At 43.1% G+C, this 24,852-nt stretch overlaps 1 protein-coding gene and 1 non-coding gene across 3 annotated transcripts in view; both read right to left on the reverse strand.

Annotated features, from left to right (window-relative positions):
- Positions 1-24,852, reverse strand: part of MCC (MCC regulator of WNT signaling pathway) — a 299,306-nt gene that overhangs the window by 96,197 nt on the left and 178,257 nt on the right. For both annotated transcript variants that reach the window (XM_070412466.1, XM_070412467.1), the window contains one exon: positions 2,249-2,362. In XM_070412466.1, coding sequence (XP_070268567.1) covers positions 2,249-2,362 — 114 coding nt within the window. The remainder of the gene's footprint in view (positions 1-2,248; positions 2,363-24,852) is intronic.
- LOC139009653 (small nucleolar RNA SNORA43) lies at positions 22,030-22,165 on the reverse strand. The gene has a single exon (XR_011471374.1). It is a non-coding gene; the product is annotated as a small nucleolar RNA SNORA43 (small nucleolar RNA).

Below are 24,852 nucleotides of genomic sequence, written 5' to 3' on the forward strand. Positions count from 1 at the left end.
AGAGGAGTGACATCGACATAAGGACCCTGGTCAACATTAAACATAGAGTTACTTGTTGAGGACTGAAAGGGAGGCAGGACAGGCTGCAATGGCCATAGTCAGGAGTGTGGATGTAGTACAATGGCAAAAAATTGGGGAAATGTGGAGAGCATAATGACAAAATTTTTAAAAATTCTCTTCAGTAATTATATTTTTATGGGAGTGCTAATATTATCCTGAGCCTGTTTGTACATAATATGGAATAAAACAAATAAGTAATTATGAAATATTCTAATTCAGTCATCCTCTGTAACTTTAAGAATCAGGATTCTCAGTATGAAAAGAAAAAAATAAAGATAAAATACAGAAGAAGCTAAATAAAAGTACTCTGTAGTCTTCTCTGAGTAACTCAGCAGGGTCAATGATTGAGGGCTGCTGTGGGACCGCCTGATTCTCAATGTAAGAAGTAAGGGTAAGGCAGAAACAAATTAACTTTTGCTTTTGGAAAATATGGAAGTTGAATAGGGCAATTCAATTTTTCCCAATTTGAATAGGAGCAATTAGCATAACTCCTATGGTATTTTATCTTAAAATTTATACATACATATACAGACAGATAATTAAATAAATAATGTTCTGGCTGTCTGTAAAAGCAATGACCAACCTAGAAGCAATAAGCCCCCTTAGCACTGAGATTGTGGTCTTGAAATACCATTTTTCTTGCGTAAATGAGGGCTACTTGGAGAATGGTTTATTCCAAGTTTGGGGCAAAATGTACTAGGTGAACCTGGAATAACTATTAGGCTCATGTCAAAAAACTCTGAAACCAACTTAAAGAGGTTCTTACTATAATTTGAGTTTCTGCAAGGAAAATAATTATAATGAATTGAAACCCAAATATATTTAAATCCATAAATTCATAACAATATTTGAAAAAAATAATTAGGTACTTTCAGAAAATTATAGGTAATCAATTCATTATCTTGAAAAATGTTAAATTAAAAGAATGAAGCATTAATTCTGCTCTTTCTCTATGAACTATATCATTGTTTTAATAAATCATACATGATGGACATTGTCTCTTGAAAGCAGTTAATAACTAAGAAAGAATTAATAACTAAAAAAGAAATGGTCAGAACTAAAATGCCATGATTTATAAGTCCTCATGAATCAATGAACTTAGGCATTGAGTGTCAATAGCTGCTAACATTACTGAAAGCAAGACAACCATTATATGCTGCCCATCTGACTGAGCCTCTGCATCCAACTGCTAATGCAGGAAATACAAGGGACAGAGGCACATGTGGAACTGCACTATGAGTGTGCAATCATCAGCATCCAGATTGTGGGGAACTATAGGTCAAGTGGTCAGGTTTTAACAGATTAATTATAAGGCAACAAAGAATAGAGGAAAAACCTGTAGATGAAGAGATTCAATGGAAACAGTTTTTAAATGGATGAGACTAAACTCTACTATTTATAGACTTTAGTGGAAAACTATAAAGAAGCAGAAAATCTATAATAATAAAAGGGTAATATGCTAATTAGACTGGACGTCTTCTGGACGCATTCCGGATGTCCTTCCTGATGAAGCCGGGGGCCGAGGGAAGCCAGCCCGGGTCCCAGGTGCCTGCCGGCAGCCAGAGAGGGGAAGCCCGGGTCCTGGGTGTGGGAGGGAAGCTGGTGCTGGCAGCTGGGGGAAGGAAGGCCTACTCTTGCACGGATTTTTGTGCATCAGGCCTCCAATACGATTATAAAAAGTCATGGTAGGAGTCACCTTGGTGGGAGGGAAAGTGGGATTGGATGACTGGCAAGTACTATTTCTTGGCCTGGACAGTGGTCATGAGGATGTTTGCTCATCCTATATTATAAAAGGCTAATATGCAAATCAAGCAAATGGCGGAACAACCGGTTGCTATGACGCACAGTGACCACCAGGGGGGCAAACACTCAATGCAGGAGCTGTCCCCTGGTGGTCAGTGCGCTCCCACAGGGGGAGTGCCGCTCAGCCAGAAGCCGGGCTCATGGCTGGCGAGCGCAGCAGAGGTGGTGGGAGCCTCTCTCGCCTCCACAGTAGCGCTAAGCCAGCAGTCGGACATCCCCCGAGTGCTCCCAGACTACGAGAGGGTGCAGGCCGGGCTGAGGGACACCCCCCAAGTTCACAAATTGTATGCACTAGGCCTCTAGTTAAGCTATAATTTGTTTTGTGGAAATGTCTATATCTACATTTTATCTCATAATAAAGTTGAAAGTCTTTCCAGTCCCTTACCTGTGCCTTGGCCAATTTCTTTTCCAGAAGATCCCGTTCCCGCTCTGTTTGCTGCAGACGTTTATTAAGCTCCACTATGTCTCCCTTGAGTGATGCCAGGGCTGCCAAGTGGAGCTGCGGCGACAGAAAGAAAGGAGCACAAGGTTAGAACCTTCAGCAGAAACTCATTTCCTTCCTTTCATTCCCTGTAATTAGTGTGATCATATAAAAAATGTTTCACCTCAAACGGGATGCTTTGGGTGCTATTAATCTCAGGGGACAACAGACATAAATCAGATGTCTTATAGGAAGCTGGGTTGTATGATCACCCTAAATGTAACAGGAGAAAACTATTGTATGTAGGCAGTGAGACCTAATTTTGAAAGGTCAAATCAGGATGGCGAGCAAAGCTTCTCATTCTAGGAGCTTTCCCTGAGTTCCTCAGCAAGGATGATATTAAGAGCTGGTGTGGGGCTGCCTGATTTTCAACATGAGAAGGATAAGGCAGAACAAAATTAGCTTCTTCCTTTGGAAAAAATATGAATGTTGAATAGGGCAATTCAAATGTTTGTTGCAATTCAATCACCCACATTGCTGTGTGAACAACAGACAGACCAAAGGGCTGAGTTTTTAAATTTTTTAATTAATTTAATTTTTCCATCACCATTTATCCCCTCTATGCCCTCTTCCACCTCCACCCACCCCTTTCTCCCCTGGGGCTGAGTTTTAAGAAAAAAAATGGGAGAGCTCATTTCTTCAGATGGTCTCCTCCTACAGTTGCCTGTTAGTTTTTTGGCGGCTCATTCTTCCTCACTGTCCCCCAGCTGGACTAGACTGACCAGATGCTTTTGCACCAGCAGGTCCTCTCAGAGGAGCAGCAGCCAGACTCTGATAAATTATGCTGTGAACAGACCAACCAAGAATCCATCCAGGTATCTTTCCCTGGCCAATTCTCTCAGGTTAACCGGAGCCAGAGAGAACGCTCTTCACCAGAGGAACAAGTGGTACCATGCACTGCCAGGATCTCAAGAGCTCCACTTTCAAGTTCTGAACACCAAGCTCCAGCTGCACATGCACCTGCCACACACCTGCCTGCTGGGGCTTCCGGGGCCAATGGCCGGGACTAGCCCTAAGATCCATTCAAAACACTAATCCCGGAGCAATACCACCTTTCAACCTTTGCTCTCTGAGTTACCACTTCTCATCTGTCTTCATCATCAATTCCAGGTGGAGCTCAGCACACTCCCTAGCTGAGTTCCACATTACATTTGGGTGACTGACTAGAATTAACAAACCCTCCTCTTTGGGATTTTTTTTTTTTTTGTAGCTTTGGCCAAGAGGGACTTAAAGTAAGGAGTGAACAAATAAATATGATCTTTAAAAATGGACGCATTACAACAGTACATAGTTCAACTCTGAAGATTTGAATTTCAGGTTTAGAAAAATGCCCTTTTTTTGCAACCGGCACCATCTACACTGCATGTTGTTGGCCGGCAGGCTTTGGGGAGGGGGTGGTGTTATGAGGCAGGGAGAAGGAGATACAGGGAGGACACTGGGATTTCAAAACAGTAGTTTATATTAGTCTATAACAGCAATGAAAGTGACTTCACTTAGTTGCATCGGAGCTACAAACCAACAGATCAATAGCCAACGTGAAATAGGGAATGCTTGAAATTAAAAAAGGAAATGTCAGGCAATCTGGTGGTATTTGCCTTCCTATGGAGGGCTGGGGCCCTCCGAAAAGGTCACTTTGGGTTTCACATACAAGGCTCTGTCTGATGAATTCTCAACACAAACACCACAGTGTTCCCATTGTACAATCTTTTTGAGGCTGTTTTGCTTCCCATATGGTAGAGTGGGACACAATCCACTCCCTTAGCAACTGGGGTGACCCTCCTCCTATGAACTGTCAATCTGAGGATTTTCCTTCAGTGTCAGACACTGTGCCCTTTGCACTGTTATGTCAGGTCTTGGGAGAAGGTTCTCCATGTCACTTCTGGCGAGAAGGATAAACTACACGAGGAGCTAAGATGTTCTCTCAGAAATAAAGGAGTGGGAACGAGGACCTTGACTGTGTCAGCCTGTTTCCTCCCTTACAACATCTCCCCTCCGACTTCTGGGGGACAGGGTTGCCTGAAGGGGCGGGGGAAGAATTAGGGGGAAAAGATGCCAGAGGAGGCTGGGTCAGATGGACCTAGAGGAGTTATTTCCATCATAGTGCAGAGCAGAGGGCACCCAGGATGGGTCACTTCCATGGAGGAGAGAGAGCACTGCTCTCCAGATTGGCAGGAAGATCCGTAGGCTGAGCATTTGGAGCAAGCCCCTTCACTTCCCTGACGGAAGGGGCCTGTCCATAAAGTGAGAGTAGACCAGTGGTTCTTAACCTTCCTCAGGTCACAGATTCCTTAAGACTCTCATAAATGTGATTGGCCTTTCTCTTACAAAAGAGTATAAATTGGGGGTTCATGCATGTGTCCCACCTAATTATGGCGATAACACACTCTGGAAATATTCATGGACCCCAAATTAAGAAACATCTGGATTTGATGCCAGCTCTGTGATCCCGCATTAAGTTTTGCAGACTGTCTCATATGCCCTAACACAGATGTCTGGTGAGGAAAAGGCCCTGGTACTTGACATCTCCCACTTCCAACCTGCAGGTGAGTATCTGAAACCCAGAGATAACTAGCTTACTCAAGGTCCCAGGGATAGCTTAACATCAGAACCAAGGCCATCAGTGCCCTTTCCTCACTATATGATGTTGTGACAGTAATTTTCAGGGTTTTTCTATGAGAATAAAATTTTTACTTTAAATATTTCCCTCTAATTATTAAAAAAAATGAAAATGTAATAAAAAAAATAAACCAGAAAGAAAACATTCTAAAGTTTAGTGGTGGCCTCTGGGTAGTTTCAAACTATTTTTGGATACTTAATTCTTTTTAAAAGAGAAAGAGGCTTTTGTATTAAACAAAAGGGTTGTAATTGTGTTTTCCGCACATACCAGCTGTATCGGAAAAATTAAAAAGGATTATTTTCCTTCCTTGCTGCATTTTCCTTCCCACCCACCAGCTTTTCTGATAGAAGGTAAAACTTTAAAAATGAGGTAGAATACACACATGTCCCTAAAGTTACTGACAATTACTCAGCAGAAGCCATAACTACAGGGGATGGGAGGGAGTGGGGAAAAAGTTTGCTCACAAGTCACAAGACCTGTTGCTTGGAATCCAGCTGACAGGCCCCTCCTTTACCACCTGGTGACTGGACACAGATAAGTAAGTTCCCACCACAAGGTGTGCTCTCCACTCCCTGTGAATCTCAGTTCAGCCGCTCTCCTGGTCCCACCTTATCAATAACTCGATAATCAAAAGCTGATTAGCCCTCCCTTCTTTCTGGGTCTCATCTGCTCATCCTGCCAGAGCTGGTGGTATCTCTGCAAATTCATAAGCTAGAGAGTGTGGGCGGTGCTACAGGTAGTATGATGGAACCTGTGTAGTGTCAAGATAGGCATTAAAAATAGGTATAAAATAGGTATAAAGTTCTTTCTGGGTAATTTTTAAAAGGAGTGACAGTGGGTTTAAATCTCAGGAAAGATAAATTTACTAAAATTGACAAGATCTATAGTAGGAAAATTACATATATATCATTTGGGGGGTCTTGTTACTTATATTCTGGTTTCTGAAATGGCCTCTAACGAGTTAGAGCTTCAGACATATGAACTATGAAGTACCATTACATGAAGCTGTTTCACTCACCAAAGAGGAAGAAAATATATTATATTTGGAGTCAGTGCTAGTCTCTCTCAACACATTTCTCTCTTCATGCTCAGGAAGAAGACCTTGATTTTTTAGCTGGTTATACTGCAGTTCAGCTACCATGTCCCAGTTTTCAGCCTCCCTTGCAGTTGGAGCTAGATGTAGACGTGTGACAATGCTCTGGCCAATAAGATGTAAGCGGAACATTATGTGGGAGTTCTGGGAAAATCTTTTTGAAAGAGGGCCTGCCCTTTTTCTCTTCCTTGCTTGGTATATTTATGTTATGGATGGAGCAGCCATCTTGCTTCATAAAGATGAGTTCACCTTCCAGGGAGCCGAGAGGTGCCTGATTCCCTAACAGTTTTGTAGCGCTACCCTATCCTTTGGACTGTCCAGACGTCTTTAACAGGACATGAGAAACAGACCTCTGTTGTATAGACCAACACTCTGGCAAATGAAGTTGACTTAATCCTCATTTATAAAGAATCAGATAAGCCTGGGTTCAAATCTCATTTATGCCACTTACTGGTGGATTGTCTTCGGACAGTTTATTTAATTGCCTTGTTACAGGGCTGCCATAAAGTCAAATGAGACAGCATCCACAGAGTGAGCAGCATGGGTCTGGAACCAGGTGAGTGTTCCTCTTTTCCAGCCATGTTTCAAGTCAACAGCCTTCTCAGACTAAGTCCTACCCAAGGAACATTTAGATCATCCTCAGAGGATTCCCACAAAATACCGACTTCTGTGCATGGGCCACGAAGTTTCAATCACACTGTATATGCGCGCCCGCACGTGGTATTTTGTGGAAGAGCCACACTCAAGGGGCCAAAGAGCCGCATGTGGCTCGCGAGCTGCAGTTTGGCGACCACTGCCCTAGGCTGTTTTCAGCCCTGCTTCACATTTCCAGGTTCCAAACAACCTGGAAACTGGGCTGCAACATAACTGTCAAAATGGCTGTTATTTTTGGATGAAACATTTCTTGTCTAATATTTCATTGTCCAACTGGCTATTAGGATGAGCTCATTTAGCCTCTGACGGATAGTGTCCAGCTGCCTGGGCCCAGGTGAGAAGCTAGCAGTGCCTTTTTGATGGCCTCTCCCGTCGGCTCCTTTTGGGCCAAGAGCACAGATGTCTTTCCTTTTACACATTACCCACGAGACAAAGGGCTTCACACTTCTTAAGCTGCCCTTTTAAGCCAGCAGCTCAAGGACTCTGGTGAGCCCCCAAGAGCACCACTGTGTATTGTCGGTGATAATGTGCTCCTCCATCTTACTCTACTAGCAATAAAAACAGCAAACACGTGCTGGCACCGTCCTGTTTACTTGGTACTCTCCCGTGCATCACCCCATTGGATCTTCACCTTTAACCCCACAGCTCTGTGGTCTGCAGGGAAGCTATGAATCCCAGTTCGCTGAAGCACAAGTCCTTTCCCCCAGGATCACAATTGATGAACAGGACCCAGGACCTGAATCTAGGCTGTCAAACTCCAAGTCCACCAGTTTGCTCATCTTTGATCTGCTCTTTAACAGCACTGCCTTCAGTGGGACCAATGGCTTCCACAGCCACACCTGGGACAGAGGAACGAGTTCACCCCCAGAGTCTCCACAGGCACCAGGTGTGATGGCCGAGCCAGCCTTCCCGCTTTGTTGGCAGGCAAGCTCACCCAGGGCAAGTGGTGCTTGTTCTCTTTCTTTCTCCTTTACCTGACCTGGCTACTTGAATGGCACTCCTGTAAGTCATGCCATTCTCTGTCAGGGAACCTCTGTTTCCTCCCCACCAAGCCATTCCCACTCTGTCCTGAATGAGCCACTTGCCCTCCAGGTACAAGGGATACACAATTTTGCTTATGCTTGACTGGTGACAATGGGTAGTGCCAACTTCTTTCACCACATGAACTGTCCTCTTTGTTAAAGGGGAAGGAACAAATGCAACTAAACTTTACCAAACACATACTCTTGGCAGGTTCTACTCTAAGTGCTTCCTACTCTTTACTGAATTCGATCAGCTGAAGAGCTCAGCAGAAGACAGGCAGTGTCAAAACCCGATGCCAGCCTCTCGGAATATTTTGAGAATTCTAGTCAACTCCATAGTAATAATAAGAATCATAACATTAATAGTGACCACTGGCTTAATGTTTAATGGGTACCAGGCGCTTGGGCTAAGCACATTTCATGCAGTGTCTCATTTAATCCTCACCACAATGCTGTGAGATAGGTATTATTACCTCCTGACAAATGAGGAAACCAAGGCCAGAGGATGGATAGGAAATCAGCGGGAGAGCAGAAAACGAATAAACAGTAGAATAGATATTAATACACACATACTCCGTGCTCTAATCTCTGCTGTGTGCTCACTAGCACTTCCAACTCAACATGCCACAGCTCTCTCTTGTTGTGGGATGTGTGTGTGAGGGCATGTACATGGGAAGGATGGAGGATGTGGGGTGGGAGGTCAGCTGTGGGCACTGGCAGGGGTGGGGAAAAGCAGGGCGCAGGGGGAGGGAGCAGTGATGAAGCTGGGGTTGGCGGTCAGCTCAGCTCGGTGTGTATTTGGGAAGTTCTCTTTAACTTCCTGTGCTTTTTCATCCTTTTGAGAAGGGTTCCTACCAAATGGCCCCACCCTGAGATCTGTGCTTGGGGCTTTGCATACTTTCTTTGCCCACTGGCCCCAGAAAGGATCTGCGGAAGCTCACCACACGAGGAAGCTTCGCTGTGTAGAACTGATCAAAGTTCTTTCCCTTGGAACTGAAAGCACACGACAATCTTACACAATGTCATCAGCGCAGAAGAAATCTGATAATACCTAGTCCACTTCCCTTGCTATAAAGACATGAAACAGATACAGAGAAACAAAGCTCATCAAATTCTGATTTCCTCCTGCCCCGTCCAGAGGCTTCCACTCTCCCATATGGCACCCGGGAGCTCCCGGGGAGTGAAAAACTGTATACATCCAGCCCTGTCCTTGGAAATAGCAACAGACATCTGCACACGAGAAAACAGCCTCATTCAGCTTCCTCTCCAAGGCTCCCTCCAGCCCAGCGCTCTCATTCAGATATGTAAGAACAAAATCCCTGGCAAAAGGGGAGCGGCCCCTGCCAGATGGACACAACCAGGCCTGTCCAGCGGCTTCCAGGACTGGACATTCCTATTTGCTGCCAGAAGTCCTGCTGGGGCACCTGCTGGGTAGTATTTCAAGAAAGGCTGCTCATAACCTTGAAACCTGAAACTCATTAAATATCATCTACAAGATTGTTCACTGCACGCAAACCACTTTTTTGCAGCTCTAGACCAACTCAGAGAGCAGCAGCTTTTGTCACTTCCTTTGCCAGTAATTTCAGTGAGAGATCAGCTCTCTGATTTACTTTGTAAACCTCCATAAGTTCAGTTGTTGAAAACAGCATTCTAGGGTTCCTTCAATATGGATGGGGTCCATTAGAGAAAAATGGGTATCTGCAAGGGGGCTGATATGGGTGATGGTGCCAACTCACAAAGCAGCCACACCACCAGCCCTAGGACTTGCCTGAAGCAACTCTTTCCTTGTCTCAAATAAGTGGCTGTGAGATGACTCCCACGGAGGGAGGTGACTCTCAAGGATGGGAGGTCACCAAGACTGGCCATTGTGGGATTTGCAGATAACCCTGAATCCCACCCCATCTGCACACATATGCTCCTCGAAAAATAAGTCTGGCTCAACGATTGAGAGTCGACCTATGAACTAGGAGGCCATGGTTCAATTCCCAGTCAGGGCACATGCCTGGGTTGCGGGCTCAATCCCCAGTAGGGGGTATGCAGGAGACAGCTGATCAGTGATTCTCTCTCTCTCTCTCTTCCTCTCTGAAATCAATAAAAAAATGTATATATTAAAAAAATAAGATAAAAATAAATCACATAATTTTCCTGGAAATAATAATAGCTAGCACGTGAGTGTTTACTATGTGCTAGCTGCTATATGAAGCATGTAACACTCTCTCAATTATTACTCACATTGCCTTATGAACTGGTTACTATTTAACCCCAATTTAAAGAGGTAGGAATTGAGGCTTAGAAGTTCAGTAAACTGTCCAACTACTAAGTGGCAGAGCTAGAACGAAAGCCCGGGTATGTCTAACCCCTGAGCCGGTTCGTTCACTATGCCTCATGCTTTGCAACAGAATATCATAGCACTTCCCAGATCCTTGCAGATACCCGTGAAACCGTTGAGAAGATTAGGTCTCAGAGGTTCCTTTTATAAGAGGGGAAAGCAGAAATGCAAAATTAGCATGGGGGAAAATGGTATTATTTAAAACTTCCAATATTTTGAGAAATAAAAGACCATTCAGCTGCTATCAGACCCAGGAAGGAATCAAAGAAAAACTAATCTCCAGCTATTTACATAACCTATGAGTGAAAGTTAAAGAGGAAAATATCGCAGTGGAGGTGAAAAAGCTCTTAATTTTGCTAATTAAACTACCTGGGAGGAGAGCTCACTTTAGTTAATAGAGCTTAAAAAAATTTAAAAAATCCAAACAGTAGCATATTATATATATTTTAAATTTTACTATACAAATATTATAATACAAGAGTTGCTAGTAGGAATAAATAACTTGGTATTTTCCACTAACAAATAACTTCATACTTCTGATGGTGTTATTTCCAAAGGAAACCAGAATTACATGTGTATACAAGGTTATTTGTAAAGGAACACAGGCAAAATAAAGACCCTGCAATAAACCAGCAGCCTCCACTTACATTTCAAGGTGGGCTGCATCCTAATGACACATCCTGAAGGAGATGAAGATGTAACAATTAAATCCGGCTAATCAGAGGACATGAATATTTCAGCGTGCTCTAACTACTGATGTGATCCCTGAGGCAGAAACTCCCACCGAGAATTATATGAACAGGAGTAAAGAGTTCCTGACAAGGCCTGCATTGTTCATAAATTTTTATATTGATCCAATTCAGCACGTATTGAATTCCTCATTCCAGAGAAACAAAGTACCTTTAATGGTGAAATAGTCAATAAACTCCGCAGATTAGGAAAGGCCTAGTATTTTACAGCAACAGTTTTGAAAAGACTCCTCCCCCCACCCCACCCCCCTTTATTTTTACTGAATTGAGGACAGTGTTTTTTCATTGGAAAAATGACTGAAGATTTAAATTTGAGTATGTGTGTGTGTATACATGTATATACAGATACATACATATATAAATTTACATGTATTAATATATACATATAAACTTTATATAAAAACTCAAGGCACACACGTTCAGACTTTTCATTAGAGAACAGGATACAGCCAAGTTGTTGCTGATTTGAGACACTCAATACAGTCGTTAAATGCACTGTCAACTTTTAAAAGATACTTTAACATGCACTATTTCATTTAAAGAAAGTCACTTTAAGTGCTTGATGCCATAAACAAGCTCCCATTTCAGTGAGGGCACAGGCAAGCTGGGCTTCTCCGTCCTCACCCAGGGCTGCTGACGGATGGGCCACTTGCCGGTACATGGCGTCCGAAGCACCGGGAAAGGGCGGGAGAGACACATTTCAAGTCTGCTCAGCGTTCTCTCCCATCAGAGCCCTGCTGGCTGCTTCAGAGAACAGTGTGTTTAAATAGAAGGAACGATCTGAACCTTCTCTCCTTCCCAAACCACCTGAACCAGCCAATACTGATCCCAAGCAGGACCATCTTCCCAGAAAAGGGAGAGACTGGGAGAGGGAGTGCAGGGAGAGGAACAATGGGGGGAAATTCCTTAGTTAAGGACATAGGTTTTATCACTCTCACAAAACAGAAACACAAACCCCAGTCCCGAGTATCAGTTTAGCCTCGGTGATGCTGTTAAAAATTTTCCCAGCCTCAGCTTACTTACCTTGTGATACGGGAACAATAACCGTACAGAGCGGTGAAGATTAAATGAACATACTGCAGGTAAATCACTTAACCACCAGGCTGCCTGGCAGAATGTCGGCCACCATGACCACTATCATCCTAATTATTATGAGCACCACGCCATGCTTTGTGCTTGCTAAAAAGTGTCAAGGTAAAATTGGGCCTTGAAAGAGTGATGGGTTACTATGCTCTCTCCTTGTTTACAGAAACCTTGATTAAGCAATCAGGATGACTCATCACACGGAGGCCCGGATCACATTCGTCACAGTAGTCTACACTTTGCCTTTCAACATGTGCAACTGAGTCAGCTGCTCCCTGCCTGCACCCTGGCTGGGCCTGCAGGTAAGCAGGCAAACACATGAATCCTAAACAGCCTAGAAACTGGAGTAGCCTCAGACCCGGTCTGTAACCCCATCCCCAGCTTACATTTCATGAGGTAAGAGAGGATCAAGAACCAAGTGGGACATGTACAGTGATCCCAAAATCAGTTATCATAAAAATGTATCTAAATGGTAAAGCTTACTATGAGCAAGGATCTGCACAAAGATTTGTTCATAATAAAAAAAGTGATTAGTCGGGCAAATTGCACGATATGCATAATACACCATGTTGTCAACAAAATAGAGAACTATATATAACAGCTTAACATAGGAATCGTAATTTCCCATATGAATACTCACTCCTCCCTCAATTCATTCAGGTTGCCTTCTCGTCATCTCCACCAACCACCTGGAACAAGTTTTCCTTACCCGCAACCCCCCTTCTCTATCCTTTTACTCTTTATTTTTTATAACACTTATTACTACTTGACAATATATTATACAGGTTTCTGGTTGATTCATTCCCCCATGAGACTCTGAGTTCCAAGAAGGCAGGCATGTCAAGAAACTGGGAAAATAGCCAACGAACAAGATGAACTGTGCCTGGCACATGGTCGAACTTCAGACACTATTTGTGGAATGGATAAATTTAGAAAATTAGAAAATTCAGATAAAAGAACTTACATTATCCTTACCCCACCATCTAGAGATCACATCACTAGCAAATATGTCAGACATTTTTCTAATGTAAATATACTTAACATAGCATATGTGAAACAATATGTTTAATATAGTACTCTCTTCTATACTGCAAACTCACCAAATAGTTCACTGTATCATTAGCATCTTCTCTAAGTCGTCAAATCTCGACAACAATCCCCTGCCGTACAGTGGCCTGCAAGGATGCCAATGTCCCTTTTGATGAGAGCTACCTAGAACCAGGCACGACCTGCCGTGAATGCTGGCAGCACACTTCCTGTGTGCCAGGGGCCACGCAATCGCCTCCCATGGGTTTTCACTGGATTCTCACAAAGCAAGATAGGCGCTATTATTACCTCATTTCGCAGATAAAGAAACTGAGGCAGAGTAAGTTTTTCTAGGATCTGAAACCCCAAACTCGCAATCTGACCCATCCCACTCGCCGTCTCCGCATCTCCTTTACTGTGGGTATCGGGGGTCACGCATTTGCAGATCACAGAGCTGGCGTGGGCCAAGGGAGGGAATCCGAGAAGCTAAGATTGCAGATTTGGATGCCGCCCAGCACCAGATGGTTTATAGCACACAGCTCACATGGGAGAAGCCACTGGTATCCAAAGGGAGTTTCAGCGAGACCCCCTGTGCGCTGGAGGGCAGAAGCTTCGGCAGGTGAAGGGCAAGGGGAGCTCTGTGGCCAAACAGACCCATAGAGACCCCGGTCCTGCAAGCGAGCCGTCCACTCCCCAAAGCGGGTGTGCCCCGTCCCCCCCGGCCAGCACCAGCCTGGCCAGGGCCGGGTGAGACTTCACAGTCCCCTGCCAAATCACAAACAAGTCAGAACAGCGATGAAAGCTGTAACACAAGCCGGTGGCCACAGGCTAGAACGAAACACTGCGGCTGAGGCCAGCTTGACAGCATTCCGGCTCTTTCCTGCGAGGAGCCGCTTCTCCCTCCGGGTTTCCTGCCACTTTGCCTCTAGAAACCACAACACAATGTAACTCAGATAGGAGCTTAACAACTCAGCATTATTTCAACGAAAAGAGCCTCCTTTCCCCGTTCCCTCTAAGGAACACTTTTATCAAAGATGCCTTGACAATTTTCTCTCGTATGAGGTGATTTATTCCCCTTTCCTGCCCCCTCCATCTCACAGGCTAATTCTGAAATTAATTCTGAAATTAATGAAGTACGGGGTGTGTGTGTGTGTGTGTGTGTGTGTGTGTGTGTGTGATGGCAGAACTAACTAACCTCAGAAGGGGAGCTGCAGACAACACGAGGTCTCCACCTGTGTGCTGCCGTGGGACTCTTCTCTAACACCCTCTTCCCTTGGCGGGAAGCAGCAGGAGGGGTAAAGAGGAGGCCGCACCGGTGGTCTGAGGGGAGAAATGTTCCTCTGGGTGCATGTTTGATCCGTTGCTTCAGACTTTCTCTAAATGGAAGGAGCTCCTATGGGGAGGCATCATCTTTCAGCCCATGCGTGTGGCTCCCAACAAACACACACGTGGTCCCAGACAGGGCTCAGTGCTGCGTGTTGCTCGGGCAGGTGGGGAGCTTTGGGGCAATCACCAACGGCAGAGGATATGGCACTGCTCCCGTCCCACGATATAGGTTCATGTGCAAATTAAATTGCTCCTGGACTTATAAGGGCGGGCAGAGCTGCACATCTTCCCAAGCCCACAGTCAGGCCTCATCCTTAGTTCAAACATAACACAGCAAGAGAGGTGACATCTAATCCTCGAGTCCCTTGCAATGCCCACCTCCGCCCCAACACTCCTTTTCTCTACCTCCTTGCAGACACACCACTGGAACGCAAACAGAAAAATTCCCTAAAGCCGCCTTATTTTGTTTCCTGAAAGCAGAAAGGCAGGGAGCAGAAAATGTCTTAAAGATTTCTGTCAAAGAATAAACCATTTCCAACATAAAGATGTCAAAGGAAAGCCTAAATCCAGCAGCGACTAGAAATACTGCAGTTTCAACAATATCAAAACCCAAATTCCCCCAAACTATTAAAGCTAAGCTTCACTGCTAAAGAAGTTGTTCCTGTCAATCACTAGGCAGAGAAGCAAATGCAGAGGCAGAAAACAACGGCATTCAGACGCAGTTTCCGTAGAGGCCGAGCGAGCTGCCCTGTGAGGTCAAAATCCTGAAATGCTAATGATGAAACAGTGCTGGTGATATTATAGTTCAAATGCAAGTGCCATTCTGAGATGGATTAGCAGGATTATGAGATCCAAAGACTCTGTGAGATAGTCTTCCCATCAATTTCAATCCAGAGCATCGTTTATCAAAAAGATTGAGCTTCTTTCTGGGCTCCCAGAAAAATATCACAGAAGTGGAATGGGATCACCTCGCTCTGAGGTGGGAAGTGAATTAGCGGTAGCCGACAGGTACATGATGTGCTCTCACATGTAGGGCAGTGGTGCACAGCCCCGGTCCATGGGCTGGCATTGCAGAAGGGGGATTCAGGTTTGCTGTACCCGTCGACCCTGACAGTGATGCTTGTTAGGTCTTAGAAGGTGCAGCGCAGGCTGTGGGATTCCCCTCTGGAAGGCCTTTCAAGACAGGGGCGAGTCTCCTCTCTCTGGGATAATGTGGGTGCAGCCCTGCCCGAGTGTTTAGCCTATGGCCTCTCGGAATCATTCCAGCCTGATGATTCTCTCATTTTACACCAACAGATGCACTGGAGCAGAAAAGGTGAGTCAACCCCCAGAGCGGTTATGGGGCGAAGAAAAGCAGAGGTTATGTCAAGGGACGCACGGGCACCTCAAAGTAAGCTTTTGCTTATTTGTTTTCTGTTTTGTTCTGTTTTGTTTTTAAACCCTGGCAATAGCGGTTCCTATAACAGAGTAACACTGACAGGAGCGCAGGATTTGCGCACTTCATTCCCTGCCGCCCTATGGCCTGAGCCATGGCATTCACACGCCTGCTGGGCGAGAGCCACCCAGAAAATGGTTGTAACAGAACTGGACACTTACTTAAAGTGATTGCAACATAAAGGAGTGGTTCCTCTTCCAAATAATAGGCTAGAGCAGCGATTTCCAACCTTTTTCAATTCATAGCACACAAAAGACTAATTACTAAAATTCTGACAAAAAAAAAAAAAAGGAGGCATACTTTTGATTTATTCACACTGGACGGCTATTGTGTTGTCTGTTGTCATTTTTAAATTTTTATTTGACAACCTAAGGGAAAAGAGGTCAGTGCCTGTGAGTAGATATTTTGCCAGGTATTGCATGTTTTAAACATTCGTGAGGCACAGCAGTTGAAAATCGCTGGGCCGGACGTCGAAAGGTAAAGATCTGTTCCATTGGCAGTGGAACAGATCTAAACTCTCTTTGAAATAGTCTTTCCAGGGGCTGAGAAATCTGATCTACAACTATCAACTTCCTCTTTCAATTGCCAGCTTAAAAGAAATCAAAGTTATTCAAAATTTGCCAACTGTCTCAAAATTTTAAAAATTAAAAATGTATCCTACCTCATTCCAGATACTATATTCTGTTGGGCAATGGATTTATGTTCACGAAGAAAAAGTGGAAACATATTGTATCATTTCCTGGGGAAAACACAGAGCCTGGGAGTATCCTTGTAGGTAAAGCCACAAGGTTATGCTGAACTTTTTTTTAGTCGTTTCACATAACTAACGCAATATTAACCACGGCATGTCACGGCAAGACTAGTGGAGCTTATGCACTATTCATCTTGCATCAATATGGCAACCAGAGAGCCGTAAGGAATTGATAAGTGAAATGTGGAGTGTTAAAATTTTGCTGAAAATGTGTTTTTTCCTAATAAGCTCCAGATGTTAAGAGTACCTTCATATCCATTTAGACCAGTGCTTACATGATCTGTTCTTTGAAACCTGAAAAAATATACTTGCATTTCTTTCTCCCACTTCATTTTATGGACGAAAGTACAGTTATTGACATTCTTTTTACAAAACTTTAAAAAAAGATTAGCTCTGCCCCATAAGTCAAATGATTTCCATAGAGGTAGGTTAATAGAGTATACAGAATGATAAATTTATGCTAGGAAAGATGATAATATGAAGCAGAACTCCCTTATGGTGAGTTCAAATTCCAGAATATGCCATATGCACAAAACTTGCAGTTTATGGAATCCTGAATCTCCAAATTTGAATAGCAGGTGCAGGCCAGGCAACCCATGCTTTTGCGCTGTCTTTATGTTTTTATTAAGCCCACCCGGTGGGTGGCGGTGGCAGAAAAGAGGGCAAATAGATTGGTGGGTGAGTGGAGTTGGGGGAGCAGGCAGGGCAAAAGACTCGTGGCAAGGCTAATTCCATGGGCTGCGTTTTGCCCCTTACAGTCTGTAGTGCAAAGAGCCCCTGGATTCGGGCTAGATCAGCAGCAACATCTTAGGCAGGCTTCAGCCCCATTATATCCACGACTGCTCCTGTAGGCATTCAGTAGAAGCAACCAATTGGTGTAAAGACTGTGTTGGCTAAGCAGGCAGAGCTTTAAGACAAGCCCCTCTTGTCTCCCCCTTCCTTCCCAGAGCATCTGCCTGCATAGAAATATTGGAACCGCCACTGTCCCAGATGCCTGCCCTTTGACCTGGGGAGAGGGGAAGAAGAGACAATGACCTGCATTACTCTTACTGTTTTGTGGCTAAGAAGGGAAGAGGAAAAAAAATCAAAGGTAGGAGGAAAGGGGAAATAGAATGGGTAGGCCGTATGCATGGAGGCAGCCATTAATTCTGAAGGAAGCCAAGAAACCCAGAAGAAAAATAAAGAGAAGATAATTAAATTAGCATTATAGGTCAAGAAAAACAACAACAACCATGGACCCTTTGAAAGACTTCTTCTTGCAGCAACATTTCTGCACCTAAATGTGTCAAAGCCTTCACCTTGCATCATCTCCTGTAATGTTAGCCCTACACCCTCCCAACCCAGCACTGTCAGGAGCACTCAAGCTTAGATAATTGGGCGGAGTTGAGCTGTGGCATGAGAAATAGCTGGAGGCTGTTCTGGCAAAAGAATGCCCTTTTCAGACTCGGTCAAACGGCTCAGGTACAGAGCAAAGGGGTTAATGTTCAAGTTCAGAAACTCATTGCTGGTCACCTTCTGGCCACGGGGAGACACAAGGGTGGTTTCTTAAAATGCATCGACTTGCCCTCTTCCCCGTGACAGGGCACCTTTTGAACTGGGGTGGGATGACCTGGGAAGAAAATAGAAAGCTCTGCCGCCAGGCGCTGCTGTGAGAGTGGGGAACAATCAGAGGACTGTCTTGAAAATAAAATGCCTCGTAATAGTAGCTATTCAAGCAGCAAGAGGCAATTCAGAGAAGGGCACTGCTTGGAAGATCAGCATAAATGATATGTTTTTATTCTGCTCCAGCATTGATGCATTGCCCAACTTCACTTCGGTTAAGTAAAAAGCACTTTCTTCTGGGCACGGCAAGTACATGATACCTCTGCCATAACTACTATGTAGAATTAGGTGGATGCCCCACGTTTCAACTCCAATGTAAAATTCTTAGGATTTTTAATAAGATGCACAAGTGGCTTTATTATTATTTTTTAAAGGACAAGATCATCAGTGGGTCTGGTGTTCATGGAGAGGAAGTAACGAATGTGTCTATATTCAAGTTTTTTCTTTCTTCCCAGCAATTACTTCTTTTAAACAAGGGCAAGTAGAGCCGTAGGATGTACCTAGTTCCATTATTTCTTTTATCCTTTTCTTCAATGGACTTCATTTCTACTTTGTGGCAGAAACAAACATCCTTTTCTTGTAGAACTGGGCAATACCCCCTCTTCCCATCTCTCGGGCAAGAAGCCACATTTCTGAAAATTTCTGACAAACCACCACCACAGGAATGATGGGAAGCTCGGCTGCTTGTGTGGGTGGGCCTGTAATGAAAGTACCTCAGGGCCCAATCTCTGCATGCCCCCACCCACCCCTGCTGCTTTATCTGTTCTGTGGAAGTTAATACCTACCCTATTCACTTTCCAGGGATACTGGGGAGATGGGGAAGTGTTTATATAAGTGCCGCATGTTACAAGCACTATAAACATGCTATTTTCAATATATGATAACAGTTCAAGGTGGTACTTACTGACTTTTACAGCTCCCCTTACTTGAGTCCTTTAAAATTGTGTGTTAATCTCTAACACACTTTATAAAGTTTGACAAAAAGTCACATTGCGGACTGTGTTCTCTTTGCTAATGGGGCCAACAATGCAGTATGAGCAAGTACCTCTGAGTGTTCTGCTCCCACACTGAAGCCCTGAGGAGCTGATCTTTAAGGACAAGACTTGAAATTGGGGGGTTAGGACCCACATATTGCCAAGTTACTCTCAATATCTTTGCACTAATGAGATTCTCCGAAAGTAAAGAGTGAATGTTTGGCTCCCAATATCAGGATTTCTGCATCCTGAACGCATCCTGAACTGAGACTCCTCCCAAGTGCTGGGGATGAGTGTCTCAAACTTTGGTTTCAAATATGCTGGATGCTCTTGTGAACCGTTTCTGTTTTTCAGGGGTGTTTGGCCATGACCTCATCAAATCTCAGACCATGAATTCCTGGAAGCTCACTCAGATGGTCTTCAACACAAAACCTCTAACTCACAACTGCGCATGTCAACAAGGAAGTTCCTGAGACAGGTTCTTCAGAGCATAACTGCAGCAGGGCACAAGATAACTTCCCATCACACAGGGGACCGTTTTCATGACTCTAATGACTAAAGAAGAAGCACAGAATACAGAGCTGTCCCGTCACTCTGGAATCCATTAGCCCGAATTTCTGCCCCCAGTGTACTAAGCTTCATTCTGGCAATCAGCTGACAAGGGCAAAAATGCACAGATAAGCAACAGGTGCAAACCCAATTAACTCAGAAAACATATTTGGTGGCTCTGTGTTCCTTATCATTTCACAGTGATTACTGGGCAACCTCCACAGAAAAAAGCAGCTATGGCGAAGGTATTCTCCAGAAAGTGTGGGGTTTCAAGGCACAGAGAGCTTTAGAGATATCTGCTTGTCACACCAGGAAGCCCAGACACTGTTCTAAGAAGCCTCACCGAACAAAGGCTCTCTCCCTTCCCTGCCCCTATGACCTACCTCCCATCAGTTGAACTTCTTAATCTAGAAAAAGTAAAATGGAAAGCTATCCAAATGCTGGTTGACCACTTTCAGGCACTGTGGGAGCCTTGGGAAAGAAAAGAATAATTACTTAGGAAAGGGATTCTGTATGAGGACACATAGGATACTTTTCTCCACGAAAGGAGTGGAAGACAACAGACACACATACCCGTGGACAGTTCATACCACATGAACATAATTCAACTCAAAAAATCCAGGTACCTGGCTTAATACTGATGACCAAGTGCCACTTAAAAATGAGACAGAATTCAGAGCTGGCTGGCCCAGCCTCTGTCCAGGTGACCACAAAACCACCAGAGTCAACATCTCAGGAGTCAAAAATTGCCTCTTTAAAGTTATTTCACAGTCTGGGTAAGGTTTTGGAGGTTATTGCACTACTTAGCTTCTTTGGCAATTCATCTAGATACGACATATGCTTCATTTTCTCTCACACAGTATGTGGTCAGCTACTTCCTACAGCTTTATCACTGAGAAATATTTACTTCCCATGTACATCTCTTCCCCTTCTAGGTAACATTATTTGAATAAAAAGGGGAAGGGGTGCCCTGGCCAATGTGGCTCAGTGGTAGAGTGTCAGCCGGGCACAGAAGGGTTGCAGGTTCAATTACTAGTCAAGGGCACATACCTGGGTTGGGGGTTCGTCCTGAGTTTAGGAGGCAACCAACTGATATGTCTCTCTCACATTGATGTTCTTCCCTCTCCCTCCCTCCCTCCCTCTCACTCTCTAAAAAGTGTGGGGGAGGTAAATATAAGATTTTGCTCTTTCCCCACACCTTTTAAATATTGTCAAAACCAGGCTACAAGACAGAAGACCCCGTCTATGGCCATCTGTCCATCTTTTCTTAAAAAAATATATTTTTATTGATTTTTTACAGAGAGGAAGGGGAAGGGATAGAGAGTTAGAAACATCAATGAGAGAGAAACATCGATCAGCTGCCTCCTGCACACCCCCCACTGGGGATGTGCCCGCAACCAAGGTACATGCCCTTGACCAGAATCGAACCTGGGACCCTTCAGTCCGCAGGCTGACGCTCTATCCACTGAGCCAAACCGGTTAGGGCGCCATCTGTCCATCTTAAGATAATTACCTATATGCTGGATGTACCATAATTTAACCAACAACCAATTACTGGATATGTTACCAGTTTTCTTTGTTGTATGATGCTGCAATGAAGAACAATAGGAAAAATTCCTGAAAATGGAATTATGTGGCTAAAGCTTCTGAGAGATTGTCTCCCCACCCCCATAAACTATTGTAGCATATACTTCTGCCAGCCATATCTGTTTTGCTTTATTCTCAACAACTATAGATATATCATTTAAATATTTTTTGCCCATATGGTTCCAAGATGACTTTTAGTTTTCATTTCCTTGATTATTTAAGGTTAATTTTTTTCATAAATCTATTGGACATGTGACTTTATTTTTAAATTGTCTGTTCATGTTCTTTGCCCATTTTGACAGGATGCTGACTTCTTAGTGTTTGATGTGTATTACAGATATTAACCTTTCCCCATATGTATTGCAAATATTCTTTCCCAGTTGGCTGTTCACTTTTTAATTTATATAGTGTTTCCTGACATCAATGCTTTATATTCTCATGTTGTCTCAATAAATATTTTCCTTTATAGATCTTTCCCTCTGCTTCTTGTTTAAAAAGTCCTTCTCCACTCAGATCAGATAGTTACCTACATTTCCTTCATTGTGATTTTAAAGAATGTAGTCATCTTAATCTTTACTTATCTGGAATTTACAATTCCAGGTATACAGTAAATTACAAATCTAAGTTTGTTGTTTTTATTTAGTATTATCCTATTACTACTGAATAATTAAACCCTTTCTACTGTTCTTATATGTAGTCATTACCATGTTGCTAACGCCTTTTTTATTACTTTAAATTATAGTATTAGAATGTTTAATGTTGCATTAGTATAAAATCTTTTTCAAAAATATTTAATCTATTTGTTCATTGATAAACACAGAATTATGAAGATTAAAAAAAATCTCATAGGGTTTTGGGTAGAATATATATTTTTTCTTTTTTTCCCAGGAATGTCATGCTACAAACCATTCTTAGTGACCACTGTTCTGAGCACTGAGTGCAGAAATAGCCACTTCCTCTGTGCCCTGACGTCACAGGTGAAGCACGGCAGCTGTGTCTGTGGTGCCGGTAGGTCCAGCACCTGCAGGGCAGCGGTTAGAACAATATTAAAAACTTCCACTCTCCCCCATCAGTGTAGTCATGTATAAGACTGGATCTCATAAAATAACATGGACATTCCATGTAATCAATTGTAATGTTCTTGGTAGATCTCCTTAACCTAGACTCAATTTCTTAAGGACAAACACCATGTCTATTTTGCTCCTCCATCTATTAGATTCCTAACAGCCAGCATAGTGCAAGAACATGTATAATTACCGAATGAATTAAATCCAAGTGACCCTAAATATCTAACTTAGTGTCTGTAACTCAAAATAGCTAACATAGCATTGTAACTCTGCACTTGGTGTGCATAAACTGAGCAAAGGTATACAGTGGATTTATAGGCTATCGCACCCAACTATGACCAATGGCATAACCAACTTCAAAGATGGAGACCTTCCTTACTGCAATACCAAAACAAAGGGCAAGAATCACAAAGTGGAGAATCACTCTGGGGTAGATTAATATGAACTAAAATGATCAGATTAGGAATTCATGCTTGAGAACTACAGAAACTTACTAGATTGAGGTCCTTTTATATCATTGCCATGGAGGAGTACAGAGGTCAGCAAACTACTTTCAAAAATCCCCAGACCCACTCGGCCAGGTGGCTCAGTTGGTTGAGTGTTGCCCCAAACACGAAAAAAAAGTTGTGGGTTCAATTCCAAGTCTGGGCACATACTTAGGTTGCAAGTTCAATTCCTTGTCCAGGAGGGAAAAGATCAACGTTTCTCTCTCACATCAATGTTTCTCTCTTTTTCTCTCCTTTCCTCTCTCTCCAAAATCAATAAAAGAAATATCCTTGGGTGAGGATTAAAAAAAAATAAATCCTAGATCCAGTCAGTACTCAGAGAGATTTAGGTTAAAGAGCAATGGCCCAGGACAGGGCTAGGTAGCGAGAGAGCATCGTGAGTCAAAATTATGGCCTGAATCAGTGTTCCTGACTAGTCTTCTTTCCAACACCTTGCTGAAGGGACTCAACTAGTAAAAATCAATCTGCTGGTGGAACCTGGAAGCGAAGAGGTGAATCATGCCCCGATTTCTGGTAAGGACCGCCTCCTTTATTTATGACACCTAGGGAGCACCTCTTTTGATCTAACAATTTACAAGTTTTAAGATATATTTACAAAGATATTTGTTGTAGCATTATAATAATGACAAAAAGTAAACAAAACAATTGAAACACAAATGCCTATCTACAGGGGGAGGGAATGGATAAACTGTGGCATATCCACATTTTGCAGCTGTGAAAAAGAATAAGACCTATTGGACATATTAGCAAGAAAACCATACTATATTAAGTTTAAAAAAAGAGTTAATATTAGGATGTAGGTAGTCTGAATTATTTTTATAAAAATATTTACCACATATCTGAATATTTGTGTATTGTACACGAGCATTGATGGGTATTAAAGAATAAACACCAATTTTCGACATGGGTTAAGTAGGGAGACAAATATATGGGAGAAAGGGCCTGACTTGGCTTTTCCAGGGTATACTTCTATGTCAGCTTGTGACAATGGGCATGCACAGTTTCTGTTCTTGAAAGGAGAGGCTAACAACTTCTTCTTGAAAATAAACAGATGTGTCAACAAATTTTGGGAAAAAAAAAGGGATATTAATAATGCAAATGTAAAATTATCTCAGAATGATCAGAAGTAGAACAAACAAAATAATGAGCCTCATTAGAACATACTTGAGACAGTCAAACTTTGATGACTCAAAGCTGGAAAGAGGTACTACAATTAGTTTTCCTTTGATTTCAGGGACTTATTTATTCTGCTTATCTCAACTCAGAGCGAACAGACCAAATGGTTTTGAAAGGTCCTAAACAGTTCTCAACATTTGGGCATATTCCAGGAAGACTAAGTTAATTCAGCTATTCACAGAGTGGCACATTTGACAGGAAAAATGCAAATCAGATTATTGTAGTTAGTGTTCGATTAGCCACTCAAACTGGAGGGGGAGCAGTGGCAGATAAGGAGAGATGATGCTGCAGCTGCTGGCATTTATTTGGCTTTTGAAAGCTTTGTTCAACTTGCTCAGGAAAATATTTAGGGGGTTTGTATGAGATTTTCAGTGGAGTACACCCGAGGCTAAATTAAAGACCAACCAATGATATTTCTTATACTATACTCTGAAATACAGTCAACTCTAAGGAAGAAATACAATCATTCCCAATCAGCTATCCCTAGAGTACTTTTCATAAATATTTTCAACCTCTAGGTCATAACCTATAAATGAATCTAGAAATAAATTTAGTGTGTTGTGATCACCATGGATATAGATTTTCAAAATGTCTGAACACCACTGCGTTACATACTCCCATTTCTCCTGCCCTTATTCCTCCACTTCCTACTCCCAACCAGCAGGAGCAGATCACTTTCTCTCAAGTCTGCACAGCCACATCCTGTGCTGATTTGCAAGAAGCAGACTTTGCCATTAAAAAAAAGTCAAGTTCAAGTAACCATTCAACAGTTTAAGAGACAATTATTTTCTCCAGCTCTCAACAAAGTGTTTGTTATAATGGATACATTTGTTGTAATGGGCTCTGCCTTTGGATTTCTCCTGAGACACAGTTCCTAAAGTCCCTTTTCTTGTACATTGAGATACTAGGTAGGAAGGAGGGGGATTACTACAGGAAAGCTGTGACACTGGGGTCAGGCTGGG

The sequence above is a fragment of the Myotis yumanensis genome, unplaced genomic scaffold, assembly GCF_028538775.1.
Source record: "Myotis yumanensis isolate MYYU_CA2020_CCGP unplaced genomic scaffold, mMyoYum1.0.hap1 SCAF_4, whole genome shotgun sequence".
Classification (NCBI taxonomy): Eukaryota; Metazoa; Chordata; class Mammalia; order Chiroptera; family Vespertilionidae; genus Myotis; species Myotis yumanensis.